Here is a 16,607-nt window from a genome sequence, read left to right as displayed (position 1 = left end):
ACCATTTCTGGGCCAGCACACTTCCAATTTAGTAGCAGCTGGACAAAATTGAAGTCAAGTTATGAATTGGCAGACCAAAATGTGGCAAAAATGGGATGTCATATTCAACCTTCAATCCTTGAGACTTTTTAATAGACATGTTTGGTTTATTTCTTGTTACTTAGTACATTGTAAAATAAATACTAAATTGTCAAATAATTCTGCGGTGGGCAACTCAACAAATTTTTCATACCAAATTGAAATTTTCAGGATGACGTAAACGCTTGTGATACTTGATGAATTGTTTTCAAGTACTCTAATTCATAAAGTAAAAACTCCCATTAATAAAGTAAAACAATATGGATATAAAACGAGTCCATATAATGTCATTTAACGAAATACATAACGTGATCAAATTTAATGTACAGCACGCTGCTAACATGCCCAGCCACAAGAGGGCAGTACAGCAATTGCGTGTTCGCCCACCACCACCAAATTAGAATGAGAGCGTAGAAGAAGAAGAAGCGTCCTTTTTAAATGCTCGTTGATTTAACGGTCGTGTCGCGACCCGTCGCCTGGGAACGAGCGTTTGTTGACGTCCTTTTAGAAAGCAACAAAAATACAAAACGTCCAAATGTTTCAATAACAGAAAAGAGCGTTTTTTTTAAACCACACTTCGCATTCACCGTGCTTGTTTGTGGGCTTTGTTGAACGCGGACGAGCCGCCGAGGTAAGCGAAACAAAAACTTGCTTACAACCGCTTCAGATTATTTGTAGCGTTTTGTTTTGTATTGTCAACTTAGTTTTGAATGTCATGTAAAAGTAAACAAAATAGTCCGAAAGTGTGTTCGACGCTAAAACGACAAAAACAAAGCAAAATAACAACAAAAACTGTACCATAAAATAGATTATATATATCTGCTGGTGTCTCATTACAAACATAAAGCACAATATTGTAATCCCTTCTCACATGTTTCTATCTATTCAAGCTTCAATTTGTATTATGAAATTGAAGAAACAGAAATGTTATTGTTGTTCAGAATTCCAGCTGGCCTGACTTGCAGGCGACGATTCCATGGACAACCTGGACTTCTCCGAGGAAGAGATCCAGCAGCAGCTGGTGCTTCTGGGGTACACCGACGTCCCCAAACACAGACTGCGAGAGTTTAAGCAAGGTGACTCCACGTCTCACCCAAGTCTGTGAATTAAAGCTTTCAGTTTCGATGATCGAGCCCTTGCAACTCCATAATTGTAATCGTAAAACTTGCTTCCATGGCCAGCCCATGATGAAGTGAATGAAAGCGAAATATAAGTGAAAACATGTCGAGAGCCTCGCAAAGGAAATTGACTGTCCAACTTGTCGTCAGATCTGGAACAGTTGATTCAAAATGGCGGTCGGCCTAAGGTGGCCACCATTGCTGCCTACGATAGGGGGGAGCCCGGACCTCCCGCGTTCACCAAGGAGAAAGGTATGTGTGTGTGCGCACACGTGCCGTTTAGCAACGTGCAAGCCTGTGTGTAATGTTTTTCGTGTCTTCCAGTGAGACCTTGTGACGTGGGCAAGACTCCCGGAAGCTTTTTTATACATGACGAGCAACGCCGCACACAGGTGAGAATCCCAAGTTCAAGTTTCAAGTTGTACTTTCTCAAGTACAAAACCTTTGACCCCAATCTCACTCCATAGAATATAAAGCAATTCATTCATGGTTTGCAGTAGTGTGTGTGTTATTGTTGCAGTTTGTTGTGTCAAATGTGTATTGATTCTTGCGACACTGTTAGGTCGTGAGCCCGCGTTCCAATCAAGATGGCTGCTCGCGCCGACACCGCGGCGACTTGTTGGAAAGTTCCCACAGCGCCGCGACGCTGATACCAGACACCCGCTGCAAACACTTCATCAAGAGGAAAGTGCTGAGGTGCGTAACGATCGTAATCATGCCGGCGATCCTGTTTGCACGCGTCTGAAAGCTCCTCTCGCTTGTTAACGAGCAGGAAGCGTGAAGGACAATCGCTGGTCTGCGATGAATCCATCTACAGCCAAGATTCTGGTAAGTCTTCCACTCGTTTGCATCACAGTCTAGTGCTGTCGCGTGCAATCTTACGAGCGTCCTGTGGGGGGCGCCCCAATCCTCAGCGCTGACTGACTAATCAGCTTAGCAGCGTCTTAAGGGTTCTCGAGACATCCGTCTTCACCCACCTCCGCCTCTTGGCCACCCCGCAATGTACCGAAGGTGCCGGGACCGCGACGAGAGCTCCCTGAGCCCGTCCGGCGAGGAGGAGCGAGGGTCCGATGACTACGACAGTTCAGAGGACCAGACTGGAGAAGATGCCAGCGAAGACGATGAGGGTCCGACGAAAGACCAAGTCGGAGAAGATGGTAGCGACCGGGACGCCAGTGATGAAGACACGGGGAGTGACGAAGATACTCGCACTGATGCCAGCAGCGGCGTCAACTCCATGATGACCTCTGGTCACGGGACCCTGATACTGGGAGAAGAACGGGATAGTTGCCGAGACGATACCCGGATGAAAGACAGTAAAGAGGAGCCCGGCTCACGGGACAGCTTTTATGATGATGACAGCCTAGAGTTAGAAGATAACCAAGACAGCTTTTGTGGAGGCAACGTTCCCCATGAAGAGCGGAAGGAACCAGAGAATGAGCAGTCTCACTGGGATCTAAACGCTGACACCAGGAGCGAGGACCAGAAGAGACTCGGGGCGAAAACTCGGGAAAACATTTGTGATCTCCTCCCGGACACTAGCGTTGAAGATGATAAGAAACCAGAGCAGGATGATGATCTCCATCCTGAGACCAGCATTCAAGATACTCCTCCAGAAGACAAGAAGCAACCAGAGAACACTCAACAGACGGACACCGAAAATGAAGATGACAAGAAAGATAAAAGAAACTATTGTTCTCCTTCTGACGAGCGGAAACGAGAGGAAGACAACCAGCCTCTTTGTGATCTCCATCTTGACGCAAGGGGTGAAGACGTTCTTCATGAAGACAAGAAAAACCAGCAGTTTCAGTATGACCGCCACTCTGGTGCAATAAACGACCACGTTCCTCATGAAGACCAGAAGATGAAGCCTTATCTAGACCTTCACAGCAAGGACGGAGATGATCCTAATGAAGTTAAGAAGAAACCCGACGAGTCGTACCATGACACCAGGATTGAGGCGGATGAAGCAATGGGCGGGCTTCTGGGCAGTGAGGAAGAAGAACGCATCAGGGACCGGGACAAAAATCCCAGCAGCCAGAACGTCCAATTCCTTGATTCTGAAGGAAGTCTTCTCAACTGTGAGTCGAACAGAAAGCTCATACGCCAGGGTACGTGTGACATCACCATGATGTCATCACAGGCTCTTGGACATTTGGCAGCGTCATTACGTTTTTTGGGGGAAGCCATTGACATTTGATGGACGTGCTTTGCTTGTGTCAAATTGCGCGTTGACGTTCCGCAGATTGCTCCAGTTCGCTGTCGGGTCGTCTGTCGGAGCTGCGCTTACACGAGGCGGAAAACGACAAAGCCAGCGTGGCCGGTGGCCATATGGAGGAAGACTCCCTCAGCACCTTTGGGTCCTTCACCACGTCTTCGGTACGTTGTTTTTTTTTTTTTTGTAAATTGATGATATCGTCAAGCTCTTAAAAGATGCTCTCCTTTGGTTCCAGACACGATCGAGAAGCGAGAGCGACTTCCGCACCAAACCCAAATCCTGTAAGAACAGTAGCCAGAACCTCAAAATGACTTTTTTTAAATTCTTCTCCATAATCTGAAGCGCCCTAGTCAAAAACTTCCCACCTGTGTCATTCCAGTCATCCGGCCGATCCTGACCCAGCAGACCATCAAGAAGGAGGACCCGGTGGCCAGGTGAGACCTCGGAGTACTCGTGGTCCGGTAGCACCTCCTCGCGCTGTTGTCGCTCCGCAGGTATTTCCAGTACAAGCAGCTGTGGGACGAGCTCAAGCTCCCCGGGGAGCAAGATCACCGGAAACTCCGCTGGGAAATCAGGGTAGGGATTTTTCTTTTTCCAACAGCACAAATTCCCTGAGTGATTTTTTTTTTTTCTTTCATGATTGTTTCCACAGGAAAGACTTGCATACCGGCAGCCGCCCGTAAGTAAAAAGCCCAAAGTTTGAAACCCCCCCCCCCTCGTGAGGATAAGCCTGACGTGCGCGCGTTTGTGTTTTAGCCCAAAGCTCGCCGGTGTTTGGCGGCCAACAGCTACGTGGTCCCCACGGAAAAGAAACGATCGGCTCTGCGCTGGGAAATCCGCAACCTCATGGCGCACCCCCTCCCGCAAAAGTTCACGTGCCGCTTTTGAAGCGTCTTGGGGCCTTTTCTTTAGTTTCTTTTAAGGGACAACAAGCACTAAAACAAAAATGGGAACTGAGGTGGCAACTTGCAGGAACAGAAACATGCAAGGACAGGTCATGGAACTGAAATGAGGTGACGGATGGACCCTAACGACGAGAAGCATCACTTTTAGGCCTTTTAGCTTTTTCCTGACACGCAGGAGCAAGGACATGCTGGAAAATAGTCCCATTCCATGATGTTATCAATTCTTGGCCTTTTTCCGCTTTTTTTTTTTTTTTTTTGTGACAAAGGAAAAGGTGGCAAAGTAGGGGATTAGATGCTGAAGGGAGGAAATAGTTGATATTTTTAAAGGACAGGATGTGAGATGACCAAAAGTTGGTGCAATTACAAAAGTGACGAGCTCTAAGCTTGTTTTTCTTTTTCTCCCTCCCACCAGAAATAAAACTTTTTTTTTTTTATATAATCATTCATATTTATTTCACACACATACACACAAAACAGACGCACGAGGAAGTTCAGGGCAAGTCGGCGTAGGGCAGTTTGAATGGGTAGAGGGGTGTGTAGCGCTGGTCGTGCCAAAGCAGTTTGTCTTCCAGGAAGCGCAGCGTCTCCAGCGTGAGCACCAAACCTTCGTGCTTCAGAAGACTGTGCACATTCAAACCTGCGCCAGCACAAACACAAGCGACATCATCTTCCTGTTGCCATTCAAGTGAGGTGAATATATGCACAACAGGACAATGGATTGAACATAAGCAGGAACAGGATCAAGTAGGAAGTAAAGTGACACTTGCAGGAACAATTAACTCACCGAGGGCTGGGATGAGGTTGACGGTCTTGAGAGTTTCTGTGGCCTTAAGGATGTTGTCGGGAAAGTTGTCACTTCTAAAGAAAGCCACGTGGGGACAATACAAGGATTTCAGACAGGAACATCGACAAAATGACAATGTCGGATAAGCAGAAACAATTGCAGCTATGCGCTTCTTCAGATAATCAAACATGATTCTCAAGTAGAAAACGTACACGTCGACTATGAGCAGCGACTCCTCCCAGTTTTTGTGTGCGACGGCGTCCAGCAGGTCCCGCGAGTCCGGACTGGGAATGTCGAGGGAGTCCACGACATGAAGCAAACCCTGGATGGAAGGACACCAGACTTGAATTCTGATCATTTGTCATCTACCAAACGTGTCCTACCTGGGCCACCTTGGAGCTCAGGGCCACTTTGAGCCCCAGCACTCGCACCTTCATGGGCAGCATGTAGTAGTAACTTCTGGGCCCCCGGGGACCGTGGGACACGCCCCCTGATGACATCACACCACATCAGAACCGCGAGGTAAGACAACAAAGGGGCGGGCTCACGGGACTTGGGCTCACCTCCCCTCCAAAGAGGCGAGCGGATGCTGCCGTGCCGAGCGCGACCACTTCCCTTCTGCTTCCACGGCTTGCGCCCGCCGCCCCTCACCTCCGACCTCACCTTGGTATTGGCATGACTCTGTCGTATTCACACACACGCAGGCGTGTTCAGTGCAGGCAGTTGTAACAAGCACGAATGAGACTACTTCTGTGCATGCAGGAACAGGAAAGGAGGAAAAGCATGCAAGCACAAGGAGCGAGCCATAATGACGCAGGAACGGGCAGCTTACGATGCGTTTGTAGTCCCTCTGCCACAGTTCCACGCTGTGCAGGATGTCCAGTCTTGCCGGCAACAAAAACAGTGACGTCAAAGGTTGCATTTGTGTGTTTCTGCACGATGGCGACCCGGCTCACCTGGGGGGGACGGCAAAGACGTCGGGATGCAGCTCGGCCAGGCCCAGTGGCTCGCTGTCCCGTCCCTCCAGAGCATCCACCCACAGCCGCACGGCGCTCCGATAGGCGGGAATATCGGCGTCACAACGCCGCAGGAGCGGCAGTGGGGAATCTGGCGGGGGCAGCGGGCGCCCTGAGCCAGAAAATAACAGTCACTCACGGAAATAAATTTGGAGACCAAATTAGGATTTGCACAAACTTGTTCTTGGCGGATCTCGCATGTTGGCTGGCAGCAGCAAGTTGGGCGGAAGAGTGTTTTCACCAGCCAACGACGATGCACACTTATAACGACACAATTCACACACAATTGTCATTCATTGTAGGCATACTGTTCTTCAAATTAATTAAATAAAACGATAGATAGATAGATAGATAGATAGATAGATAGATAGATAGATAGATAGATAGATAGATAGATAGATAGATAGATAGATAGATAGATTGATTGATTGATTGATTGATTGATTGATTGATTCTTACTCGTTTTACAGCTCCTCTTCCGCAGAGCAGCAGAGTAAATCGCATAAACATGTTGGTGTGTGATTGAGGAAAAAAACGAAAGAAACGAAAAAGAAAGCAGAGTAAACAGGGGTCGCTCCCCGCCCGTTTCGCTCGAAAAGTCCACGGGGAGGTCGAGCCTGATCGGTCGGGCCAAGTGGAGCTTGTCAACTGCTGGTCCGTCGCGCTTTGTTGTCGCGCACTTGACAAGACGCTTGATTTTGACGTCGTCACGGACATCGCGCGAGAACTGACTGAATTAAGTATATCCATTAACAATAGAGGGACTTTATTTGTTTGGAAATCTCATTAAGTTTCATATAATTAAAAAAAAGCCACGTCTTGCTGCTGTGAATTACACATAAACTAGAGAGGCGGCTTTTATGATTGGCAACGTAAGATGGCCGCCTGTGGCTTCGCCTTATCTAGAATATCATGTACTTCACATTCCAGTCAAAAGGTGTCAGTAATGAGTCTTGACGTTCTGAGCAGCGGTGGCAGGCCGCGATGAACAAGAAGAAGAAGAAGAAGGACCGCCAGTACGATGGAGACGGATGGGCGGAACAACCAAATGGTCTACAAGAGAAACTCGCTGTTGTCCTGAACCCGTTCGGAGTGGAACCAGCCGCGCATCACTGAGTGGACTGGAGGGGAAATGCAGTGAGTTGAAGACGGTGACTGGTAAACGCTAAGCGTCGGTGCCGGCTGTGGCGGGCTCACTTTTTGCGGAGGCGCTAAGTTAGCGGTTAGCTCTTCGATCACACATCACAACGGAGACATGGCAGCCTTTCGATAACTACATCTAATTTTCCACAGTACGTCTTATGAATTAATTGACACCCAGTTGAAAGAACGCATTATTGCCCTCCACGTCAAGCTGTTAGCTGGATGCTTTGCTGTCGCTTTAGCCATTTCAAAGTTCTGTAACATTGCTCTAATAAGAAGTTTTAAACATTCCTGTTAAATTCGTCATTTATGTACCTGGGTTAACTCCACTCCTGTCAGAGACCAATATTCACATTTGGTCCTTTTTTTTATTTGGCAAAAATTGTATTATTTATTCTTATAGTCATTACAGCTTCATAAGTCGACTACACTTATTATGTGTGTGTGGAAACTGTCAAAAGTTAAATGAATTTACACAAACTGGTAGAATTACACCGACTTCTGCTCACCGTCATAATAAAAAGACATCTGTGGTTTTGCCGGCAGGTCATGAAGCGGGTCCGCAATGAGCAGATCCAGTATGTGGTGGCTCAGTACCTCAAGCGCAGACAGTATGTGGACTCGACCGACGGCTCCCTGAAAGCCGCCAAACTCTTCCAGACGGCTGAGGAGATGGCTGCCAGCCTCACTGGTAAAAAACAAAATCATACAGATGGATCATATTTTGAAAACGAATCAAAACTAACATACCTGCTGTATGAATCTTGAATCTTGACACGTGTGTTCGTGTGTGTGTTCGTGCGCAGTCCAGAGCGAGTCAGGTTGTGCCAACGTGGTGTCTGCGGTGCCGTGCCAGTCCGACCCGCAGCAATACGAATTGCAGTACGCCAGGCTGCGCTGTTTCCTGTCAGGTAGGTTACGGCGTGTTGCTGCCACACCGCATTCCACTGATTGAATCATTCCACCTCTACGTGTGTGTTTTTTTTTATTCTAATTCATCAAATAATCGTAATCGAATTTGCAATTTGTCCGGCGCTCCAGAAGCTGACATCTCATGGGCCAAGGAAGTGAGCGCGTTACTCTTCCCGCTCTTCGTCTACCTCCACCTGGACATGGTACGCTGCGGCCTCAAGTCGGCGGTGGACAGCTTCTACGCGCGCTTCCACGCCGCCTTCCTGCAGGACAGCGATCAGCGCGCCACGGTGGAGCAGCTGCGCAACGTCTTCAGCACGCCCGACGTGGCGGCCAGCCCGAGGCTCGCCGCTTTCCTGGAGCACAAGTACGTGGTGCGCCTCAGCGAGGGCGCCCACGGCTACCTGCTACGCTACCTGCAAAGCGACGACAACGGCGCCATCTGCAAAGTCCTCGGAGCGCACTTGCAGCTGGAGGTGAGCGTGTGAAGCCGTTACATGCAAACGGATAAATACATCAAACTGCTTTCCGTAGGTGAGCGCCTCCAAGCGAACCGACTACCAGCTTTACGGGGCGGCGGTCGGGACAGCCCCCTCCGCCGGCGCCCCCAACTCCCTCCGGGCGGGAGCGGATGGCGGCGAGGAAGGCGTCGAGGCGGCGGCAGAGCCGCTGCCGGCGGGCGCCCCGCAAAACGAGGCGGCCCTGGAGGCACTGCGCGACTGTATCAAGAAGGTCCGCGAGGGTCCGCCCTCGCTGACCACCGTGTGCTTCTACGCCTTCCATCACACGGAGCGACTGCTCAACACGGCCGAGGTGTCGCCCGACAGCCGCCTGCTGGCCGCCGGCTTCGACAACTCCGCCGTCAAGCTGTGGAGCCTCCGTGCCCGCAAACTCAAGGCCAGGCCGCACGTGACGGATGTGTCGCGGGTACACCTGGCCTGTGACGTCCTGGAGGAAGAAGTGAGTACTTGTCCTACCCACCCAGAAGAACATTTTTCCTCGTTGACTTTTTTTTTTGTCCTGTCCCAGATGGACGAGGAGGACACGTCGGGCAGTGAGGTCAAGATGCTGCGTGGCCACAGCGGCCCCGTGTTCCGGACCGCCTTCCTGACAGACAGCTCGGGCCTGCTGTCTTGCTCCGAGGACACCAGCGTGCGCTACTGGGACCTGGGCAGCTTCACCAACACAGCACTCTACCAGGGCCACGCCTACCCAGTGTGGGACGTGGCCGTGAGCCCGTGCAGCCTCTACTTCGCCAGTGGCTCGCACGACCGCACCGCCCGCCTCTGGACCTTTTCGCGCACATACCCGCTGCGCGTCTACGCCGGGCACCTGGCCGACGTGGACTGCGTGGGCTTCCACCCCAACTCCAACTACTTGGCCACCGGCTCCAGCGACAAGACGGTGCGGCTGTGGAGCACCCAGCAGGGGGCCTCGGTGCGCCTCTTCACGGGCCACCGCGGGCCCGTGCTGGCACTGGCCTTCTCGCCCAACGGCAAGTACCTGGCGTCGGGCGGCGAGGACCAGCGCGTCAAGCTGTGGGACCTGGCCTCGGGGGCGCTCTTCAAGGACCTGCGGGGTCACGCCGACAGCGTCACCGGCCTGTCCTTCAGCCCCGACAGCAGCCTGGTGGCGTCCTCGTCCACCGACAACACCGTACGGGTGTGGGACGTGCGCGGCTCGCAAGGCGCGGCGCCGCCCGACGGCTCGTCCGCCGAACTGGTGGGCTCGTACGCTGGGAACACCGGCAACGTGCTCAACGTGCAGTTCACGGCCTGCAACCTGCTGCTGGTGACGGGCAGCGCCCGAGATAAAACCGAAGCTTAGAGGACACCGAGGCGGACTTTCTCCTTTGTGGATTTGAACATCAGCTCAGCCTTTGCCGCTGGCATCGACAAATGAACACACATGCATTGTTTCTATCCAAGAAATAATTGTCAGGGCAATTAAGTGGAATTGGGTCAATACTGGCAGCGCACTCAACGATGCGTCACGCCACAGCGCTGGAGAATCGCTGATGTCAGCGTTATTTCAGTCACTTTTTTTCTTTTTTCTCAGTCGTTTTGATGTATTGCCACGCACTAAAAATGTAAATATCAATTTGTTGGCTGGAAAGAAGCACACTTTTGAGAGGTTATGTATTATTTTTTTTTATACCAAGTAGTTTTTCTGGATGGTTTAGATGCTTGTCGTCACTTCTAAACTTTTTGTTTGTGGCCTCTGGTGGCCTCAAATTAAAATAAATCACGTGACAAAGAAAAAATTGATTCCGCCATGTGACTGTCAGTGCGTGGTGGCGCTAGCGAGCAGAGAAAAGCCCACAAACCTATAATAGAAGATCCCACGAGTCTGACTTACCTTTTCTGAAAGATGATTAGAATCCAAGGAATGAGGACCTTACATTTCTTGTGTGGCTGATATCAGCTTGTTTTTCTGACGTCCATGGCTGATACTAGTTGGCAGCTAAAAAAAGAAAAAATCCAAAGTTGAGTTCTCAGTTTTACTTGTGGCACTGAACATCACTTACCGTAATTTGTAATTGATTTTTTTTTTTTTTTACTGCATTCATTCACTGATGACATCATAATGACAGGAAGCGGCCGCGATTGAGGTATGCCATCGAAATGCATGCTATTGAGCCTTGTTGACGATTGCCTCTTTGTGCCCTTTGGCCGTCATTCCAGAGTGCAGAATGCGGCGGGGCGAGGCCCGAGAGGACAAACCCGTTTTCCAGGAGGGCGTGGAGGAGGTGACCCGAGCGCCGCGCTGCAGAGACCACACACGGCTGCGCCGCGCCGCCGCGCTTCACTTCTCCGCCGCTTCGTCCATCCGCCAGCATCATGCCCCTGCAGTCCACCCTGTCGGGGGGCCGCGTCGCCCGCGCCGCCATCGACACGCAGATGGACGGCCGCTCTTTTGAGGAGCTACGTCAGGAATGCCTCCAGAAGCGGGTCCTGTTCGAGGACCCCGACTTCCCTGCGCAAGACTCCTCGCTCTTCTTTAGCCAGGCGGTTCCCGTCAGGATGGAGTGGAAGAGGCCGCCGGTACGTAGCGCTTTTTCCATCCATGTGTTTGCATCTTCACGGCAATCCATGCTTGTGAAGATGTTGTGTGTCAAAGACTTGCATGCATGTGGCCATTGCATCTCATGAGGCATCACGTTTGTCCTGCATGGAAGCCAACTGTCATGATGCATCCTATTTGAATGTATGTTGAATGAACGTAGAATGAACTTGCGGTGTGTTACTTCTTTCGACTGCTGCCATTGGCTAATCCGTGTGTCAACTTACTACACACACACACACACACCCCAGCAAGAAATGTGGCATGTGTGTGTTTTGATTGATAAGCTTGGAATGTGAACACACCTGCCAGCTGGCACGTCACTCAACCTGTTTTGGTTCTTCTCCTCCTCATTCTCTTCATTCTTGGTCTTCCCCCTCTTTACTCTAATCGACCCCCTCCTCACCCACCGACCCCTCCCATCTTTTTTGTCGCCTCAGGAGTTGTGCGCCAACCCAAAGTTCATCGTGGGCGACGCCCACCGGACAGATATCTGCCAGGGACAGCTGGGTACGTACAAGGCGGCAAATATAATAATATATATAAATATATACATGATATACATATGTAATATATATAATATTTTAAAAAATGCATTTAATCTAAGTTGAGCATCACAGATAAGGAACCCGGCCGAGGTTCACGCGGAAACCTTTCATCTACTGGTGTCGTTTTGAAGATTGAACTTCCACTCCCGCAGGGGACTGCTGGCTCCTGGCCGCTATCGCGTCCTTGACTCTGAAGAAGGACACTCTGGCCCGGGTGGTCCCCCACGACCAGGACTTTGAGCACCGCTACGCCGGCATCTTCCACTTCCAGGTAGGGCGCTGACTCATTAGCAGATTCTGTGCATCTGCTTGATATTTTTTGACTGGGCCCGTTTGCAGTTCTGGAAGCACAACAAGTGGCTGGATGTGGTGGTGGACGACCGTCTGCCGTCCGTACGCGGCCAGCTCATCCTGCTGCACTCGGCCTCCAACAATGAGTTCTGGAGCGCCTTGTTGGAGAAAGCCTACGCCAAGTAACCGCCACGCTCGTTGTTGGAAGGAAGGAAGGAGTGAGTGGCTATTTGCCAACACGTGTTTTTGGCCGCAGGCTGCACGGCAGCTATGAGTCGCTGAAGGGCGGCAGCACCATGGAGGCCATGGAAGACTTCACAGGCGGCGTTGGCGAGATGCACGATACCAAAACAGCCAAGGCGGATCTTTTCAACATCATGAAGAAAGGTCTGGACCGAGGATCCATGATGGGATGCTCCATCGATGTAAGAAAACTGGCTTGTGATGTCACTTAGTAGGCCACGCCCCTTAAAGGCACACATCAACATATAAATAAGTGCGCTTTGTATGCGTGAGACATTTTATATTACAGAGCCATTTTATTTTTCGACATTCTCACGTTTTCAGTGCAGCAAATGAATTTATTGACAACTAATTGATTAAAAAAATTAACACAAAATTATCATCAATCAGTTTAAATCATAAAAATTCAACTTAAGTATTTCCCGAACCAAAAATATAATGAAAATTAAAAACTTTCTCAAAAAGTGTAATTCAAACGAATTGAATGTAAAAAAAATAAGCAAAAATCGAAGTTGTTGGTTTCAGATCACCAGCTCGGCCGAGTCGGAGGCCAAGACCAGCAGCGGCCTGGTCAAAGGTCACGCCTACTCCGTCACTGGTGTGCAGGAGATCACCTGCCGAGGTCAAAGGGTCAAACTTGTCCGCGTGAGGAACCCCTGGGGTCAGGTGGAGTGGAACGGACCCTGGAGCGACGGGTAGGGCAACAATATTGCGCAATTCGCCTTGACCTTGGCTGGCAACCAGTCCATTTTGGTCTCCATCGCTCACACTGCAGCTCAATTTTGATTTTTTTTTTTTTTCTCAACTAAATATTTGTAGTTGTTTTGTTTTGTTGATTTTCCCGGCAGTTCCCGAGAGTGGGACTATGTGGACCAAGGGGAGAAAAATCGAATTCTGCAGCACTCCTCTGAAGACGGCGAATTCTGGTGAGTCTTTTGCACTCTAGAATTTTTCTACTCAAACAAATAATTTGTCATTACTTCAGGCAAAAAGTTTCAAAATGTTGGTTTGTGCTTCAAGAAGCTCTTTTCCATTTTGTTCGCACGCGCCGTCAGGATGACGTTTGAGGACTTCAAGGCCAACTTTGACAAGGTGGAGATCTGCAACATGACGCCGGACGCGCTGACGGACAACACCAAGCGCCACTGGGAGGCGCAATTGTTCGAGGGCCAGTGGATCCGCGGCTCCACCGCCGGCGGCTGTCGAAACTTCATCGGTGAGGAACAAACTCCAAAAATATTTACCTGCTTGAAAGTTTGGACTTGCTTCCGTGTGATTTGTGGCCTGAGCGTTGTTGCGCGTCGTTGGGCAGACACCTTCTGGACCAACCCGCAATTCAAGCTGGAGCTGGCGGACGCCGACGATGACGACGACATGTGCAGCGTGGTCATCGCGCTGATGCAGAAGAACCGTCGGGAGCTGAGGAAAGAGGGCATGGACCTCCAGACCATCGGATTCTCCGTCTACGAGGTCTGACTGAGCTCGGCCCGAGTCGTCGTTCAGTTTGCTCACTTACTCGGGTGGCCTAAAAAGTCTACACACCCCTGGCATTTGAATAGGGGTGTGTAGACTTTTTAGACAATTTTGTTAAGAGGTTCTGTACTCACTATTTCGTTCATTCTTTTTTTTTTTTGGTCCATGATATAATTCAGTTTTGTTCTGGCCTCTAATTATTTTGAGTGTAATTTCACTGCTGGCCACTAGATGGTGGCACTTTCGATCATGTGTTCTAAAGTTTGAGTTTTTCTAAGAGATGGAATATTGATGTTCAGGCTCCCAACAACGCCGATCAGCAGGGCAAAGACTTCTTCCGCACGCACGCGTCCAAAGCTCGCAGCAATACCTACATCAACCTGCGGGAGGTGTCGGAGCGCTTCACGCTGCCACCTGGCCGCTACTTGCTGGTGCCCAGCACCTTCCAACCGCACCATGAGGCTGACTTCCTGGTGCGCATCTTCTCCGAGAAGAAGGTAGCTGCCCTGTGAGTACCGCCCAAAAAGATGCACGCGAAAATAAAGTTGTTGATAAGATCATAAAATTTCATTTTGATATTATTTAATGAATCTTTTACTTCATTGGTCATCAGGGAGATGGGCAGCAACATAGACGCAGACCTGCCTGAGGTAAGCGCATCATCCACATGTCAATCACCGGCTAGGTCCCGCCCCCTCACAATTGATTGATTTCCGCTCCAACCCCGACCAAACCCGCAGCCTCCACCGCCCAGCGCTCCCGAGGATGAGACGGATGAGGAGAAAGGACTCAGGGGGCTGTTCGAGAAGCTGTCTGGATCGGTGAGTCCGCTCTAACCCGTTTTTCGTGGGGGACATTATTTTATTTTATTTTATTCCAGGATCGAGCCATCTCCGTCAGGGAACTTCAGCAGCTGCTCAACGGTGTCCTCAGCAGCCGTACGTCAACACTTTAATGTCGCTTATCTTGGACTAGCTCCAGCCGGGCCACGAACAGAATGAGGACAATCGTGCCAGAACTGTCTTTCTGTCCACAGGCAAGGAGATCCAGTTTGAGGGCCTGAGCCTCCACACGTGCCACAGCATCATGAATCTGATGGACGTATCCTTCCTTCATCACTCCAGCGAGCAAGAAGGCAGCGCTTTGTTGTTTCTTTAACTCAGACCGGCAGGTGGACAACACCGGGAAGATGGAGTTCCAGGAATTTAAGGTCTTCTGGGAGAAGATGAAGAAGTGGATCGTACGTGAGCCGCACGGCAGTCGCTGGCAGTTGGGCCAGGTGCATCATGGGAGATGTTGACCTTGTCTCGCTTCATCGTCTTCTGCTGCTGCTGCTTCTCCTCCTCGTTCTTCCTGGTCTCCTTGTTCTGGTTCTCTTCTTTTGAGTCTCCTTCTTCTGCAACTTTTTCTGGAACTCATGGATCTTTTTGTTCTTCCTCTTTTTGCTTCTTCTTCTGGTTCTCCTTCTGCTTCTTCTTTTGGCTCTGGTTCTTCTTGTGTTGGTTGCAGATGCTCTTCCTCTCCTTTGACACAGACCGCTCGGGCAAGATGTCCTCCTACGAGCTCCGCAGTGCCCTCAAAGCTGCAGGTGAGACTCGGTCACTGCAACCTGCAGTGCTGTACTTTAACCACCTGGGGGCCTCATTGCATCTCCCTGAAATGAATAAAAATCGATTATGTTTAATTCTTATTCCAAAAATGCAACATTATTCAAACTAGCATGTTTTGGACATATAACATGTTCTTAAAAAATGATGTGTGGTGCAGGCATGCAGCTGAACAATCAGTTGCTGCAACTACTTGGCCTGAGGTTTGCCGACGAGAAGTACGACATCGACTTTGATGACTATCTCACCTGCATCGTCCGACTGGAGAACATGTTCCGTAAGTCCCGCTGTGACAAACATGCTCAGAACAGCACAGACGATTAATAGGTTGCTGTTTTTTTCCAGGAGTTTTCCAGGCTATGGATGAGCACAAGAAAGGCCGGATTCGAATGAACATGTTGCAAGTAAGCTAACGCAAACATTAACGCTAAACCTCTTTAGTATTGTTGATTTTCACTCATCATGGGTGGATGTGGAATATAGTGTACAGGGTTTTGTATTCCATTTAACTTCGTCTTTGCTTGTCTGTCAGTTTCTGATGTTGTCCATGAACGTGTGAGAAGACGCCGTGAGCAAAACGGAAGCCTACAGAAGAACAAAAGTTGTCCCGTTCTCATAATATGCATACATATACATAAATGCATGTACTATCATTGTGCTGTAAAAGTTTCTAGTCTGGACAGGAATGGAGCAAAGAATGTGACATATCGGTTTGAGGGCTTAAACTTATGTTTGATTAGAACGTTTTGATTTTCTTTTTGTCAGCACTATGAACCAATAAATTGTGAATAAAGCCGTGAAATATTTGTTGTGGCTTTTTTTTGTTTACTCTTTATTCACTGATGCGTGAATTTTATAAAATAAAAGATAGTAATAGGGAAAAAATCTGTTTAAAAAATATTCCGCCTCTTCAAGTTTGAGAGTTTCAATTGATTATTAATAACTTTCGGTCATGACAGATCCAAAATGTGAAAAAACGAAACCAAAATTCTGTTTTGTTTTGGTGCGAACAGATACTGTACGTACAATAGTAAAAATAAGGCCATACCAATCCTGACACTGGAGAAAGACAAATGAACAACTTGAGCGCACTTAGGGGAATAATTCGACTTGTCCCTTCAAATTTTTAGCACGAATTATTGTTTCAAATGCATCGTAAGAGGAAAAAAATATTATTAGAGTTTATCGTGAAGTTTAGTAGTTCGCAA

At 49.3% G+C, this 16,607-nt stretch overlaps 5 protein-coding genes across 8 annotated transcripts; 4 read left to right on the top strand and 1 right to left on the bottom strand.

Annotated features, from left to right (window-relative positions):
- Positions 1-484: 484 nt before the first annotated feature.
- On the top strand, positions 485-4,758 carry hyls1 (HYLS1 centriolar and ciliogenesis associated). Its single transcript, XM_088372533.1, has 12 exons — positions 485-709; positions 1,020-1,154; positions 1,347-1,448; positions 1,521-1,588; positions 1,759-1,892; positions 1,969-2,024; positions 3,442-3,575; positions 3,650-3,695; positions 3,794-3,848; positions 3,909-3,990; positions 4,067-4,093; positions 4,171-4,758. The coding sequence occupies exons 2-12, from the start codon at positions 1,055-1,057 to the stop codon at positions 4,300-4,302; spliced, it is 936 nt and encodes a 311-aa protein (XP_088228659.1). The 5' UTR covers positions 485-709; positions 1,020-1,054; the 3' UTR covers positions 4,303-4,758.
- On the top strand, positions 2,036-3,433 carry LOC148399850 (uncharacterized). Its single transcript, XM_088372526.1, has one exon. The coding sequence runs from the start codon at positions 2,197-2,199 to the stop codon at positions 3,394-3,396; it is 1,200 nt and encodes a 399-aa protein (XP_088228652.1). The 5' UTR covers positions 2,036-2,196; the 3' UTR covers positions 3,397-3,433.
- mrpl4 (mitochondrial ribosomal protein L4) lies at positions 4,752-11,373 on the bottom strand. Of its 3 annotated transcripts, XM_088372528.1 has the most exons (11): positions 10,702-11,373; positions 10,533-10,637; positions 7,772-7,950; positions 6,298-6,379; positions 6,060-6,231; positions 5,936-5,987; positions 5,667-5,784; positions 5,487-5,593; positions 5,316-5,425; positions 5,104-5,177; positions 4,752-4,956 (listed from the first exon to the last, which is right to left on the bottom strand). In XM_088372528.1, exons 3-11 carry the CDS (start codon positions 7,811-7,813, stop codon positions 4,811-4,813), a joined length of 903 nt encoding a protein of 300 aa, XP_088228654.1. In that variant the 5' UTR covers positions 7,814-7,950; positions 10,533-10,637; positions 10,702-11,373; the 3' UTR covers positions 4,752-4,810. The 3 variants fall into 3 exon arrangements, with proteins under 3 accessions (XP_088228654.1, XP_088228655.1, XP_088228653.1); XM_088372529.1 differs by having other exon boundaries at positions 10,533-11,373; XM_088372527.1 differs by lacking the exons at positions 7,772-7,950; positions 10,533-10,637; positions 10,702-11,373 and adding an exon at positions 6,579-6,809 and having other exon boundaries at positions 4,755-4,956.
- taf5l (TAF5-like RNA polymerase II, p300/CBP-associated factor (PCAF)-associated factor) lies at positions 7,101-10,437 on the top strand. 2 transcript variants are annotated; one of them, XM_088372522.1, is made up of 6 exons: positions 7,101-7,256; positions 7,809-7,953; positions 8,069-8,173; positions 8,304-8,650; positions 8,709-9,134; positions 9,204-10,437. In XM_088372522.1, exons 2-6 carry the CDS (start codon positions 7,812-7,814, stop codon positions 9,999-10,001), a joined length of 1,818 nt encoding a protein of 605 aa, XP_088228648.1. In that variant the 5' UTR covers positions 7,101-7,256; positions 7,809-7,811; the 3' UTR covers positions 10,002-10,437. The 2 variants fall into 2 exon arrangements, with proteins under 2 accessions (XP_088228648.1, XP_088228649.1); XM_088372523.1 differs by lacking the exon at positions 7,101-7,256 and adding an exon at positions 7,263-7,411.
- On the top strand, positions 10,924-16,205 carry capn9 (calpain 9). The gene is made up of 19 exons (XM_088372521.1): positions 10,924-11,218; positions 11,678-11,747; positions 11,938-12,056; positions 12,125-12,258; positions 12,333-12,501; positions 12,845-13,014; positions 13,168-13,245; positions 13,375-13,535; positions 13,632-13,789; positions 14,092-14,300; positions 14,406-14,442; positions 14,533-14,613; positions 14,673-14,730; positions 14,829-14,893; positions 14,964-15,032; positions 15,302-15,380; positions 15,560-15,676; positions 15,745-15,803; positions 15,932-16,205. The coding sequence occupies exons 1-19, from the start codon at positions 11,015-11,017 to the stop codon at positions 15,956-15,958; spliced, it is 2,064 nt and encodes a 687-aa protein (XP_088228647.1). The 5' UTR covers positions 10,924-11,014; the 3' UTR covers positions 15,959-16,205.
- The last annotated feature ends 402 nt before the right edge of the window (positions 16,206-16,607 follow it).

This window comes from Syngnathus floridae, chromosome 4 (assembly GCF_059516105.1).
Source record: "Syngnathus floridae isolate MCC-2025c chromosome 4, RoL_Sflo_1.0, whole genome shotgun sequence".
In the NCBI taxonomy this organism is placed as follows: Eukaryota; Metazoa; Chordata; class Actinopteri; order Syngnathiformes; family Syngnathidae; genus Syngnathus; species Syngnathus floridae.
This window is presented reverse-complemented; position numbering and strand designations above follow the sequence as displayed.

Excerpts from the sequence above, each read along its gene's own strand:
- hyls1 (XM_088372533.1), top strand. The coding sequence starts at position 1,055 with ATGGACAACCTGGACTTCTCCGAGGAAGAGATCCAGCAGCAGCTGGTG. Across the intron at positions 1,155-1,346 it reads ACTGCGAGAGTTTAAGCAAG|ATCTGGAACAGTTGATTCAA; the intron begins GTGACTCCACGT and ends ACTTGTCGTCAG. Across the intron at positions 1,893-1,968 it reads ATCAAGAGGAAAGTGCTGAG|GAAGCGTGAAGGACAATCGC; the intron begins GTGCGTAACGAT and ends GTTAACGAGCAG.
- LOC148399850 (XM_088372526.1), top strand. The coding sequence starts at position 2,197 with ATGTACCGAAGGTGCCGGGACCGCGACGAGAGCTCCCTGAGCCCGTCC.
- mrpl4 (XM_088372527.1), bottom strand. The coding sequence starts at position 6,629 with ATGTTTATGCGATTTACTCTGCTGCTCTGCGGAAGAGGAGCTGTAAAA. Across the intron at positions 5,178-5,315 it reads TCGCTGCTCATAGTCGACGT|AAGTGACAACTTTCCCGACA; the intron begins GTACGTTTTCTA and ends GGCTTTCTTTAG. Across the intron at positions 4,957-5,103 it reads CAACCTCATCCCAGCCCTCG|GTTTGAATGTGCACAGTCTT; the intron begins GTGAGTTAATTG and ends GTGCTGGCGCAG.
- taf5l (XM_088372522.1), top strand. The coding sequence starts at position 7,812 with ATGAAGCGGGTCCGCAATGAGCAGATCCAGTATGTGGTGGCTCAGTAC. Across the intron at positions 8,174-8,303 it reads GCTGCGCTGTTTCCTGTCAG|AAGCTGACATCTCATGGGCC; the intron begins GTAGGTTACGGC and ends CCGGCGCTCCAG. Across the intron at positions 9,135-9,203 it reads GTGACGTCCTGGAGGAAGAA|ATGGACGAGGAGGACACGTC; the intron begins GTGAGTACTTGT and ends GTCCTGTCCCAG.
- capn9 (XM_088372521.1), top strand. The coding sequence starts at position 11,015 with ATGCCCCTGCAGTCCACCCTGTCGGGGGGCCGCGTCGCCCGCGCCGCC. Across the intron at positions 11,219-11,677 it reads TGGAGTGGAAGAGGCCGCCG|GAGTTGTGCGCCAACCCAAA; the intron begins GTACGTAGCGCT and ends TTGTCGCCTCAG. Across the intron at positions 13,015-13,167 it reads AACGGACCCTGGAGCGACGG|TTCCCGAGAGTGGGACTATG; the intron begins GTAGGGCAACAA and ends TTTTCCCGGCAG.